The sequence below is a fragment of the Lolium rigidum genome, chromosome 3 (genome assembly GCF_022539505.1).
Source record: "Lolium rigidum isolate FL_2022 chromosome 3, APGP_CSIRO_Lrig_0.1, whole genome shotgun sequence".
Classification (NCBI taxonomy): domain Eukaryota; kingdom Viridiplantae; phylum Streptophyta; class Magnoliopsida; order Poales; family Poaceae; genus Lolium; species Lolium rigidum.
The window spans coordinates 37,241,592-37,254,231 of record NC_061510.1 but is presented as its reverse complement, the minus strand read 5'-3'; the positions used below and the strand labels follow the sequence as shown (position 1 = coordinate 37,254,231).

Sequence of the window (12,640 nt, the reverse complement as noted above, 5' to 3'; positions counted from 1 at the left end):
GGTCTGGTTCTTGGCGTCGGGGGAGACCTTCTTCTTGATCTTACTTGCCGCGGTGGCCTTGGGCGCCTTCATGGGCTCGTCCCCTTCGTCGTCGGAGGAGGAGGAGGACACGAGCTCCGGCGGAGAGCTTGGGCTTGGGACGCGGGGAAGGAGGGCGGCCGCTCACCGGCGTGGCGTGGCGCGGCGACCTCCGGTGTGGCGTGCCGAGCACGGCCTCCGGCGTGGCAACTAGTACTACTAGGAAGAAGGAGGAGAAATAATTATTTAGATCAGAGCGTTGGGTGTACTGTGCGATGCAAACGGATTCACGGACCGAAACGATGTCCGCGTCCGCGCGACGACCCAAACGATCCAAAACGGACGTCCGTTTGGGTCGCCCGGTTGGAGATGCCCCTAGATCTAGCTCTTGAGAAACCACCAATTCAGACATTTCCATTAGGTCGACAGACACACGCGTTGGCTGGGGAGCACCTACCCATCGCTCGTCAGCAATAGTTTGTACTCATTGCTAACACGTGAATGCTAATTGAGCTTAGCCCATATGGTCCATCGCTCATTAGCAATGGTTTGTACTCATTGCTAACACGTGAACGCTAATTGAGCTTGGCCCATATGGTCCATCGCTCGTTAGCAATGGTTTGTACTTTATATTGCTAACACGTGAACGCTAATTGAGCTTGGACCACACTGGTTCGGTCCCGTCGTTTGAGTTTTTTCTTGTCGTTTTTTCATTAGCGTTCTTCGGAAAAACCTACAGAAAGTTCAAATTTGAAATTTGCTCGAATTTGAATTTTTGCTCAAATTCGAAAATTTGCTCGAATTTGAAATTTTCCAAATTCGAATTTGTTCAAATTCGAAAACTGCTCGAATTCAAAAATTGCTCAAACCGAAATTTTGCTCGAATTTGGGAAAAACTGAAAAAGGAAAACAAAAAAAACGCGAAGAACCAGAAAAATCGAAAAAAAAACCCACAAACGCACAGACCGATACTGCCTTATAACCTGGCTAATATAAGCGATAAATAGGTTTTCCCCGTTGACTGCTACGCAGGGGTGTCGTGAGCAACCAAACAGGCCAAAATTTGCCCCCCGTGGCCTGTTTCAAGGTCCTACGACCTACCAATCACGTCCATATAAATGCTCTGTCAAATACAGACTCTGGATAGATGACGTTAGATTGCAGCTTCAGGTCAGTACTCTCCTAGGGACACATATAAAGGCACCATTCCATGCCAACCGCGCCAATCAAGAACATTAGTTGACCGGCCGTTAGATACAGACTCTGGATAGATGGCATTCAACCGATTTTCGTCGAGCCGGTACGACATACTTATCCCTCTTTGCATGGTCATCCCTTCTGTTGTCCACCTCTAATTTGATGCGCCTAGCCTCCTTCCCTTCCTTAATCATGTCATCCCCTATGTTGTCCACCTCCAACTTGCTGCGCCTAGCCTCCTTCCCTTCCTTAATCATGACATCCCCTCGGTTATCCACCTCCAACTCGCTGCGCCTAGCCTCCTTCAGGATGTTGTCCCCACTCAACTTGCGACTAGCCACCTTCAGGATATTGTCCACCTCAAAATTGCGCCTCCCTTCCTTAATCATGCCATCCCCTCTGTCCACCTCCAACTTGCTGCTCCTAGCATCCTTCCCTTCCTTAATCATGCATCTCACCCTAGCCTCCTCTTCTACCAGCCAAGCCTCATCACGCACGGCAAATAGCTGCAAAACGGGGTAAGATGTCAGTTGCCGTTCTCTACAAATTAGTGACTTCATATGATTGTAACTCATTTTTTAAACAGTTGTGATATTCAACTCCTGCCTGGTATTCTTTCTGATCCTACAGTGACTTCATGGTCGTTGAATGCTTTTGATAAATTCTGAGCTAACCTAGATATTACTGGACCCTCTATGGACACAGTACAACTATCTATCCTAATTTGCAGCTAGCTTAGAAGTGAAATAGATAATAATTTAAGCTGCAGCCTGGAGTTGCCTGTTTTTATTTTGACTAATTAATTTTGATTCTGTAATCTGTATACATGCTAGGAAAACCACAACAGTGAATTAAACATAAAATAAGAAAAAGGCGAGCTTTGAAGGATACTCCAGTAAGTTATCACACCTGCTCAAATAAATCAACTCCATGTGCACGAGAATGACAGCGTGATCTATAAACATGAAACTTGTTGCGGCGACCATGATTGTATACATCATCAGTAGGGTGCTTAATGTCTTCCATTTCAACTTCACACACAGCGCATTCACCTTCAAAAAGAGGTGAAAAATAGATATGAATAATAGAGGTATACAACATTGCCATAGCTAGCTAGCTAGCATCCACATTTGACTCAAGTCAACCTTATAAACAATCTTCAACAATTGCTTGGGTCTTTCAAATGTTTGCTTGCTAACTTATTATTAGTTAGTCTCTTTATATAATAGTGCACTACTGCATGCAAAAGCTACCAACTAGAAGTGCACGGACAAGTTTGATAAATTAAAATTGTAAAGCTCAAAAATAAAATACCATTGTGGTCAGGTTTAACCATGCAGAAACAGGTGAGCACATATGCTTCATAATCGTCACTCATACACGTGACTTCAGCAAAATATATATCGTTGTTGGGATCAGCTCCTTTAGTCTTCATGGTCAGATTGAAATGAGAATAAGAGCTATAAATGCAGTCTTTCCCATCAAAACATGAATTGTCACTCACAATATCTTTTAGTTCATATGCACGATCCTAAAATAGTAAGAATAGATAAGTATCAGGGAGTGTAGCATGGATACAATGTCATTTAAGCAACCTGCAAACAAGAAAGGCAAGAGAGAGAGCAGACCCCCAGAAGATCATTGTCCTCGTTGTGTATGTCTAGTAAAGCTTTAAGCAATTCCCGTGTTGAGTTACGGGTCGTACAGGAAGCAAAGGCTTCTGCTGAGTGCTTCCTTGTGCCATCATGATACCAGTATAGAGTGTTCCGTATGGCCCTCTCCTCATCAGAAAGGCCATCCATACACCTATTTCAGGTATGGAGTATTGTTAATGACAACATATTTTATTAAAGGGAAAGTGCAGAATATAAATAGAATAACCAATGACAAAGGAGTTGAGTTGATAAGTTTGCAGTCAAGGTACACACAGACATATATGTAGTAATAGGTTTGCATTCAAGGAACACAGGGACATATATGTAGTAAAGTTGAGTGACTTTACATCATTTCTCGCTGAACAACGTGATGTGAATCAATAGCTTCCTGGGCTTTCTCTAAGGTCTGAAATGGCCCTCCACGGTCAGGATATGTATGGAAAAATCCCTCCTTGTCAACTCTGACAAAATATTTTATAAAAAGACCAGTGGGCACCAAGGAAGAAACAAATGAAGACGACATGAGAGCCTTGTCAAGCTTCAATGCCAAGGGATCTGGCACCCCAGACCTGAAGTGGAACACAAAAAGGTATGATCTTAATTAGATCAAAAATACGAAATAAGGTGGAACAGACGCAATCGGCTACTTCACGCATGCATTGCAAAATTGGTTCACCCGCTCCAAAACCCAAAAAGTATGATTTTGATTAGATCATATAAATAGGAAATAAGGTGGAACAGAAGAAATCTGCTACTTCATGCATGCATTGCAAAATTGGTTCACCCGCTCCAAACCCATTCGAAACCATCAAGCTTAGAACAAAATGAAACCCTAGTCCTAACTAACTATTAGTGGTCCCTCCCTAAGCATTAACTCAAAGAGAAACAACTGACGATTCAAAACAGAGATAGAGAGGTTCATACAATAGAGATTGCAGCAGAGAAGGAGAAACGCTAGTGATGCACGATTTGTCCAGTGTTATAGTGTCAAACAACTCCTTCAAGAGCCTGAAGTAAAAAAGAGGCAAACTGTCATGTAGAAAATCAATATGGTTTCAACAGAGTAAGGAAAGAAGCAACAACAAGGAACATAGATCAAAATATTTTTTTTATCTAAATATCACGCTGTGAACTGCTGTTGATGTGCTTGATCTGTCCGTTACAAAACTGGCACAGGAAAGGGAGTAAAGAAAGTTGGGCTAAGTGGTTCAAAATGGGCATTGGATTTCTTTAGTAGCTTAATTGGCAATCTTCTGTCAGTAGTTCATGGAGAAATATTGATATTAGAGTGACCTACACCGTTGGAGACATGCATGAACCCTAGCGCTAGCTATGAACATACCATCCCAAGGGAGAAATTCAAAGAGAAACAACTCACAATTTAAAGAGAGAGAGAGAGAGAGAGAGAGAGAGAGAAAAGAGAGGTTCATACGGTGTAGGCTGTGGCAGAGAGATGGAAGATGCATCAGTGATGGATGATTCCGGCACTTTTGTAGTGTCAAGCAACTCCTTGCTCCTGAAACAAAACAGGGAAATTGTCATGCACAAAAAGCAGTCTGGTTTAAAGACAGTAAAGAAAGGACAAGCGGCTTATATGTGAATAATCTTCTCATCTAAATACCACTCTGAGAACTGTTGATGTGCTTGATCAGAATGTTTCACAAATTGCACAGGCAAGAGAGAGTAAAGACAGTTTAGGCTAACTAGTTTGACATAGACATCGAGTTTATTTAGTAATTTAAGTGGTTAATGTTCTGTCCGAAGCTTATGGGGAGACATTAATATCAGAGTGTGCAGTAGCTCACTGGCACTACTACTACTATTAGTTTACAAAGGCTTGGTGTTGTCAATTAATTTCCCCGTCCTTGGTTGGTGACACCAAGATACTCAATGAAGCTCATGGAGGTGCGGTGGCAGAACTGCATGTGCTGAGCGTGATGTCAGATTCTTGAAATGTTGATGGCATGCTCAACAAAAGGACAAATCTTTTGAGTGATTTGATGAATGCTGGTAGACAGCTATGCACAGTTTCATTAGAAGCCCATGTCCATTGAGGAATGATGGTAGTCAGCTATGCACAATTTTACAGCGTACATTCCTAATTTCCACTCTCATTTATATTTTCATTCGAAAATCAAAACAATCAAGCTGAAACCCAAATGAAAGCCTAGCGCTAACTATCAACAGTCCCTCACCAAGCAAAAGATCAAAGAGAAACAACTGGCAATATAAACATAGAAGAGAGCACAAGAGAGATAGAGAGGTTCATACAAAGGAGACTGCGACAGAGAAGAAGAGGAAGAGGAAGCATTAGTGATTGACGATTCTTCCAATTTTGTAGCCTCAAGCAACTCCTTGCGCCTGAAATAAAATAGAGGGAAATTTACTTTGGCTAGCTATGCACAGTTTTACAGTGAGCGATGTATCTGATCAAGGATCTACTTTGGTCTATAATTTCTGCTCTATTTTTTTTATGGTTAAGTTGGCGTTACTTTGCTATTTGTGGATTACTTGCAGCAAAATTATTACCTTGTGGCTTATTCCATTTCATTCACACCATGTGATGATCTCAACGGCACTGGCACAAACAGGTCGGATAAAAAGCGCATACCTTTGAGCCATCTCCAGCTTGTGTTCAGCAAAAGCTTTGTCCAGCAGACCAGCCCAGAATTGTGCTGCGGAGGGTCCAGGGTTTGGAGTGGGCGTTTGCTGAGGTGCAGGCGAATCTTCCTGGATGTATTGCGATGGGGATGGTGCAGGGTCTGGAGTGGCCGCTTGTTGATATTCCTTGGTGTATTGCGCTGGGGATGGTCCAGGGCTCGGAGTGGCCTTTTGTTGATCTTCCTCGGGGCGTTTGGAGTCAGATTCATCAACAGTCCTATTCCAATTATGTTTGGTCAGGAGACAATATACATGATAAATTGATCACCAATGCATTCCATGAAAAAAGTCTCATACGGCGGTGGAGGGTCGCGGCTGTGGATGGAGCGGAATTCCCTGATGACATCTTGGACGGGTCGTGTCGGCCCGCCATGGTCGGTGAAGAGAACCCCATCCTTATCTTTGTAGACAAGAATTTCTTCGCCGTTGGGAAGAGGATAGGAGAACCAAGAGTATCGCTGGTCGCGGCGGTCGCCGCGGCTGCGTTCGGGCGGCACGCGAGGAGGGGAGTCGCCGCGGCTGCGTTCGGGCGGCACGCGAGGAGGGGAGTCGCGGCGGCGGCGTCCGGGCGGCATGGGAGGAGGCGGAGGAGGGGAGGAGCGCTGTGGTTTGTCGCGGCGGCGTCGAGGCGCCATGGCTGGGAATGTCCCAGGGCTTGGAGATTTCTTGGCCTTGGGAGGGGAAAGGTGCGTTGTTGGGTTTGTCTATACGTATTCTTTCAGCCAGTTTTTTTTTCTCCTAGTGTGTTGTTTCCCACGATATTTGTTTTCCTTTATTTACAACACTGATGGAGGGCAAAGAGAGTCTTTTTCCCTGGAAAAACAAAAAAAAAAAGGCGTCCCATTGTTTGTTGGGACCAATACCGCATACTCCGACGGGCTTCGCCTCCACTCCGTCCACCTCATGGCGGCGCGACTGCCCGGCGCCGCACCTCCCTCTCCCATCGCCTTCCTCACGACATGGTCAGAAAAGATGGCACGGTCCGCGGCGGAGCTCGGTCGGCCGTGGGGAAAACGATCTCGATTCCGTCGATTTGAGGCCCGGATGCGGCCGTCGGAAGAAGAGGAGGTGGTGGCGAAGCTCCGCAGATGCTAGGAGAAGCTAGGGAAGACGCGAGCAGCGGGGAGATGTGCGGTCGGGCTTGGGTTTCACGAGCTCGCGCGGGAGAGCACACTGCTGGTGTCGCCGGCCCCAACTCCTGCACCGCGCGGCGCGCTGCTCCCTCGGCGTGCTTCGACCACCGATATGGCGTACTGCGGCCAGCGTGGAGGACGTGACCGGAGTCGGGTGCGGTGGAGGGGACGCCGGCAGTCGGGCGGGCGTTGACTGGAGGCAACTTTATCCCTTTATAACTTTACTTTACTATATTTTCACCAGGAGTATACAAAATTTGCAGTCACTCAGTCTTCCTCATGGATCCAACCCCATCGATATTCATCTAAGAAATCATAAGTTGGTGATAAAAAGACTTTCTCCCGATTTTCCAATCTCATCTCAAAATAGGTAAGCAGCGGAAGGGTAATTAATAAAATACTTCGTCCGTTTCAAATTAAGTGACATTCAAAACTATACTTGTCACTGAACGGAAAAAGATGTTGAAAACAAAAGCTAGATCGTCTCGAAATAATAATGCAAATGAGGACGTACGGCGGCGAAGGAGGCAGCGACGACATGTTCTGTTCCCAGCGGTTACGATCGACACCACCCGTTGGTCACGCACGCAAGCAAACGCGATTATGTTTGCGATCGCCCAGTCTTGCTGATTATGCTTGCTCCCTACTCCCCCTATGTCTATCACATCCGTCTATATATATAGCCGTGCGTGCAGACCGTGCAGTTGGACTTGAAAACGTTTTCATAGGAGCGTGTAAAACTAGGAATCCACCTTCAACGCAGCACTATCATTTACTGTATGTATCCTAAACGGATTTAATTTCTTTTTCTCCTGGATTATTACTAGTCCGTCTGTTCATAAAAAGCCCAACAATATCAAAATTTGGAGAGACATAGCAGAGAGACTCGAAAACTGCAAACGGAGACCGAGCTACATGTAGCCCTCTATTTCCAAAAAAAACGAAAATTGTGGTCACTTACACCAGGTGAATTTTTTTTTTTTGCGGAATCACAATCAAATATTACCAAAAAAAAAGAAAGGAGGCAGGACGCGGGCCATATCACACACACCCAGGCCAGTAGGCCGTAAAAGCATCTCTAGCCGCGTCCCAAAAGCGTTCCCCAAAGGGATTTGGGGCGCGCCAGACAAAAAGTTGTTCCCAGTCGGCAGTCGCATACCCCAAAGCCTCCTTTTGTCTGACGCGGCCCAATACGGTGTCAGGCGCCCTGAGCCCGTCCCCGCTACACACGGGACGCTCCGGGCACGCCGGACACAACGAAAAGCAGGACGGGCTCCCACCTGTCGGTGACTATTTCCATAACCGTTGGTTCGCGCCTTTTATTTATCGTCGCGCCTTCCCTCCCGCGCCTCCCACCCCTCCGCCGCCGCTCTATTTGCCAGCCGTTTCGACGGCTAATCTCTTCTGAGTCGGCACCATCATCGCGGCTGGCTCTCTCGCCGGCCTTTTCGCCTCCGCTGCTTCGCCAACGCGTCCCAGAATGCGGTGTCAAATCCTCCCCACCTCTGCGCACATAAGGTGTTCGACAACTTGTCAGGTAGGCGCGATAGGCCGCTGTTCGTTGCCTCGTCTGCCGTGGCGCAATTTTAACCATTAATTTTGCTTCAGACATGTATAGCGACGATGAGATGCTTGTCCGACTTCTGGAGGATGAGCAAGCCTTCGATGACGACATCCGGGAGCATTTGCTGATCATCGTGTCCCTCCAGGACATGATTGACGCCGAGGCGGCGAAGCGGAAGAGGCCGCGCCGCGGAGGATCAAAGACGGGGAGAAAGAAGTCAAAGCCCCGGCAGAGGATGGAGGGGCATACCATGCTGCACAACGACTATTTCGTATAGGAGGCAACACATGCCGAAAATTTTCTGCGCCGGTATAGGATGAGTAAGGGTTTGTTCATTAATATCCTCCACGGCATTCGAGAGTTCGACAACTACTTTAAGCTGAAGCACGACGTTGTAGGCGTTGTCGGGTTCTCGTCAATTCAGAAATGCACTGCCGCCGTGAGAATGCTTGCATACGGAGCACCTGCTCATACACAGGACGACTACCTTCGCATGAGTGAGTCTACTGTTATTGAGTGCATGTACAAGTTTTTCCGAGCTATGGTGAGAAAGTTTGGCAAATACTACTTGAGAGGGCCAACTAAAGAAGAGACTGCAAAAATCATGGCACAAAATGCTGCGAGAGGATTCCTTGGAATGCTTGGAAGCATCGATGACATGCACTGGTCATGAAAGAACTGCCCGTTTGCCTGGCAAGGTATATACAAAGGGCGTCATGGATATTGCAGTGTGGTGCTTGAAGCTGTGGCAGATTATGACATGTGGATTTGACATTCTTTCTTTGGCATGGCGGGATCACACTATGACATCAACGTGTTGCAGCAGTCTCCGGTGTTCAGCAAACTAGTGGAAAGACATGCTCCACCATGCTACTATGAGATCAATGGCCACCAATATACCAAAGGCTATTATCTAGCCGATGGTATATGTCCAAAATGGGCCACTTTTATCAAAACAATCTCGGCTCCATCAGGTCAGAAGAATTGCCAATTTGCTTCATGGCAGGAGGCTTGCAGGAAGAATGCCGAGCGGGCATTTGGTGTGCTTGAAGCTTAATTTGCAATTATCCGGTACCCTGCTCTAAGCTGGTCTCACGACCAAATGTGGGAGGTGATGCAGGCTTGTGTGTGTTGGAGATATGCCCAAGAGGCAATAATAAAGTGGTTATTATAATATCTTTGTGTTTACGATAAATGTTTGCATACCATGCTATAATTGTATTAACCGAAACATTGATACATGTGTGTTATGTAAACAACAAGGAGTCCCTAGTAAGCCTCTTGTATAACTAGCTTGTTGATTCATGGATGATCATGGTATCGTGATTATGAACATTGGATGTTATTAATAACAAGGTTATGTCATTAATTGAATGATATAATGGACACACACCCAAATGAGCGTAGCATAAGATCAAGTCATTAAGTTCAATTTGCTATAAGCTTTCGATACATAGTTGCCTTAGTCCTTCGACCATGAGATCATGTAAATCACTTACACCGGAAGGGTACTTTGATTACATCAAACGCCATTGCGTAAATGAGTGGTTATAAAGATGAGATTAAGTATTTGGAAAGTGTGAGTTGAGGCATATGGATCAATAGTGGGATTTGTCCATCCTGGTGACGGATAGATATACTCTGGGCCCTCTCGGTGGAATGTCATCTGATTAGCTTGCAAGCATATGAATGGTTCATAAGAGATCACATACCACGGTACGAGTAAAGAGTACTTGTCGGTAACGAGGTTGAACAAGGTATGGAGATACCGATGATCGAACCTCGGACAAGTAAAATATCGCGAGACAAAGGGAATCAGCATCGTATGTAAATGGTTCAATCAATCACTAAGTCATCGTTGAATATGTGGGAACCATTATGGATCTCCAGATCCCGCTATTGGTTATTTCTCGGAGAGGAGTCTCGACCATGTCTGCATAGTTCGCGAACCGTAGGATGACGCGCTTAAGGTTCGATGTCGCATAAGTAGATTTGAATATGGTATGGAGACGAAGTTTGTTCGGGTCTCGGATGGGATCCAGGACGTCATGAGGAGGTCCGGAATAGTCCGGAGAATAAGATTCATATAAGAGAAGTTGATTTCTAGGTTTCGGAAAAGTTCGGGATTTTTCCGGTGGTGGACCGGGAAGGTTCTAGAAGGTTACGGGGGTCCCACCAGTGGGCCCACAACCCTAGGAGGCCTAGCATGGGCCGAGGGGGTGCTCCCTAGCCTAATGGGCCAGGGGCACATGCCCCTCAAGGCCAAGCCGGCCAACCCCTAGGGTTTCCCTAGGGGGGATCAACTTGGGGGGGAAGAATTCCTCTTCCCCCCACTTGGCCGCCGCCCCCCTGATACGTCTCCAACGTATCGATAATTTCTTATGTTCCATGCTACATTATTGATGATATCTACATGTTTTATGCACATTATATGTCGTATTTACGCATTTTCTGGAACTAACCTATTAACAAGATGCCGAAGAGCCGATTCTGTCGTTTTCTGTCGTTTTTGGTTTCAGAAATCCTAGTAAGGAAATATTCTCGGAATTGGACAAAATCAACGCCCAGGGTCCTATTTTTGCACGAAGCTTCCAGAAGACCGAAGAGGGAAGGAAGTGGGGCCACGAGGCGCCGCCACACTAGGGTGGCGCGGCCCAGGCCCTGGCCGCGCCGACCTAGCGTGTGGGGCCCTCGTGTGGCCCCCTGACCTGCCCTTTCGCCTACTTAAAGCCTCCGTCGCGAAACCCCCAGTACCGAGAGCCACGATACGGAAAACCTTCCAGAGACGCCGCCGCTGCGAATCCCATCTCGGGGGATTCAGGAGATCGCCTCCGGCACCCTGCCGGAGAGGGGATTCATCTCCCGGAGGACTCTACACCGCCATGGTCGCCTCCGATGAATAGAGAATACTATGTTATGGTGATTATCAATCTATTGTTTATGTGTTGTTTATGATCTTGCATGCTCTCCGTTATTAGTAGAGGCTCTGGCCAAGTTTTTACTCTTAACTCCAAGAGGGAGTATTTATGCTCGATAGTGGGTTCATGCCTTCATTGACACTAGGACGAGTGACAGAAAGTTCTAAGGTTGTGATGTGCTGTTGCCACTAGGGATAAAACATTGATTCTATGTCTAAGGATGTAGTTGTCGATTACATTATGCACCATACTTAATGCAATTGTCTGTTGCTTGCAACTTAATACTGGAAGGGGTTCGGATGATAACCTGAAGGTGGACTTTTAGGCATAGATGCAGTTGGATGGCGGTCTATGTACTTTGTCGTAATGCCCAATTAAATCTCACTATATTTATCATATCATGTATATGCATTGTTATGCCCTTTTCTATTTGTCAATTGCCCGACTGTAATTTGTTCACCCACCATGCTTTTATCTTATGGGAGAGACACCTCTAGTGAACTGTGGACCCCGGTCCTATTCTTTACATCGCATACAATCTATCGCAATTGTTCTTTACTCGTTTTCTTTGCAAACAATCATCTTCCACACAATACGGTTAATCCTTTGTTACAGCAAGCCGGTGAGATTGACAACCTCACTGTTTCGTTGGGGCAAAGTACTTTGGTTGTGTTGTGCGGGTTCCACGTTGGCGCCGGAATCCCCGGTGTTGCGCCGCATCACATTTCGCCACCATCAACCTTCAACGTGCTTCTTGGCTCCTCCTGGTTCGATAAACCTTGGTTTCTTTCGAGGGAAAACTTGCTGCTGTGCGCATCATACCTTCCTCTTGGGGTTCCCAACGAACGTGTGAGTTACACGCCATCAAGCTCTTTTTCTCGGCGCCGTTGTCGGGGAGATCAAGACACGCCGCAAGGGGAGTCTCCACTTCTCAATCTCTTTACTTTGTTTTTGTCTTGCTTTATTTTATTTACTACTTTGTTTGCTGCACCTAAACAAAACACAAAAAAATTAGTTGCTAGTTTTACTTTATTTATTGTCTTGCTCTCTATATCAAAAACACAAAAAAATTAGCTACTTGCATTTACTTTATCTAGTTTGTTTTATTTACCGTTGCTAAAATGAATACCCCTGAAAATAATAAGTTGTGTGACTTCACAAATACAAATAATAATGATTTCCTATGCACACCTATTGCTCCACCTGCTACTACAGCAGAATTCTTTGAAATTAAACCCGCTTTACTCGAACCTTGTTATGAGAGATCAATTTTCACGGTGTTAGTTCTGATGATGCTGCTGCCCATCTTAATAATTTTGTTGAACTATGTGAAATGCAAAAATACAAGGATGTAGATGGTGATATTATTAAATTGAAATTGTTTCCTTTCTCATTAAGAGGAAGAGCTAAAGATTGGTTGCTATCTTTGCCTAAGAATAGTATTGATTCATGGACCAAATGTAAGGATGCTTTTATTGGTAGATATTATCCTCC

General features: G+C 45.7%; 1 protein-coding gene across 2 annotated transcripts; it reads right to left on the bottom strand.

The window, feature by feature from the left end:
- Positions 1-990: 990 nt before the first annotated feature.
- Positions 991-6,245, bottom strand: LOC124701450 (serine/arginine repetitive matrix protein 1-like). Of its 2 annotated transcripts, XM_047233510.1 has the most exons (10): positions 5,829-6,241; positions 5,482-5,748; positions 5,142-5,231; positions 4,303-4,386; positions 3,795-3,878; positions 3,218-3,439; positions 2,844-3,021; positions 2,530-2,746; positions 2,125-2,267; positions 991-1,721 (listed from the first exon to the last, which is right to left on the bottom strand). In XM_047233510.1, the coding sequence occupies exons 1-10, from the start codon at positions 6,164-6,166 to the stop codon at positions 1,269-1,271; spliced, it is 2,076 nt and encodes a 691-aa protein (XP_047089466.1). In that variant the 5' UTR covers positions 6,167-6,241; the 3' UTR covers positions 991-1,268. The 2 variants fall into 2 exon arrangements, with proteins under 2 accessions (XP_047089466.1, XP_047089468.1); XM_047233512.1 differs by lacking the exon at positions 2,530-2,746 and having other exon boundaries at positions 1,573-1,721; positions 5,829-6,245.
- Between the last annotated feature and the right edge of the window lie 6,395 nt (positions 6,246-12,640).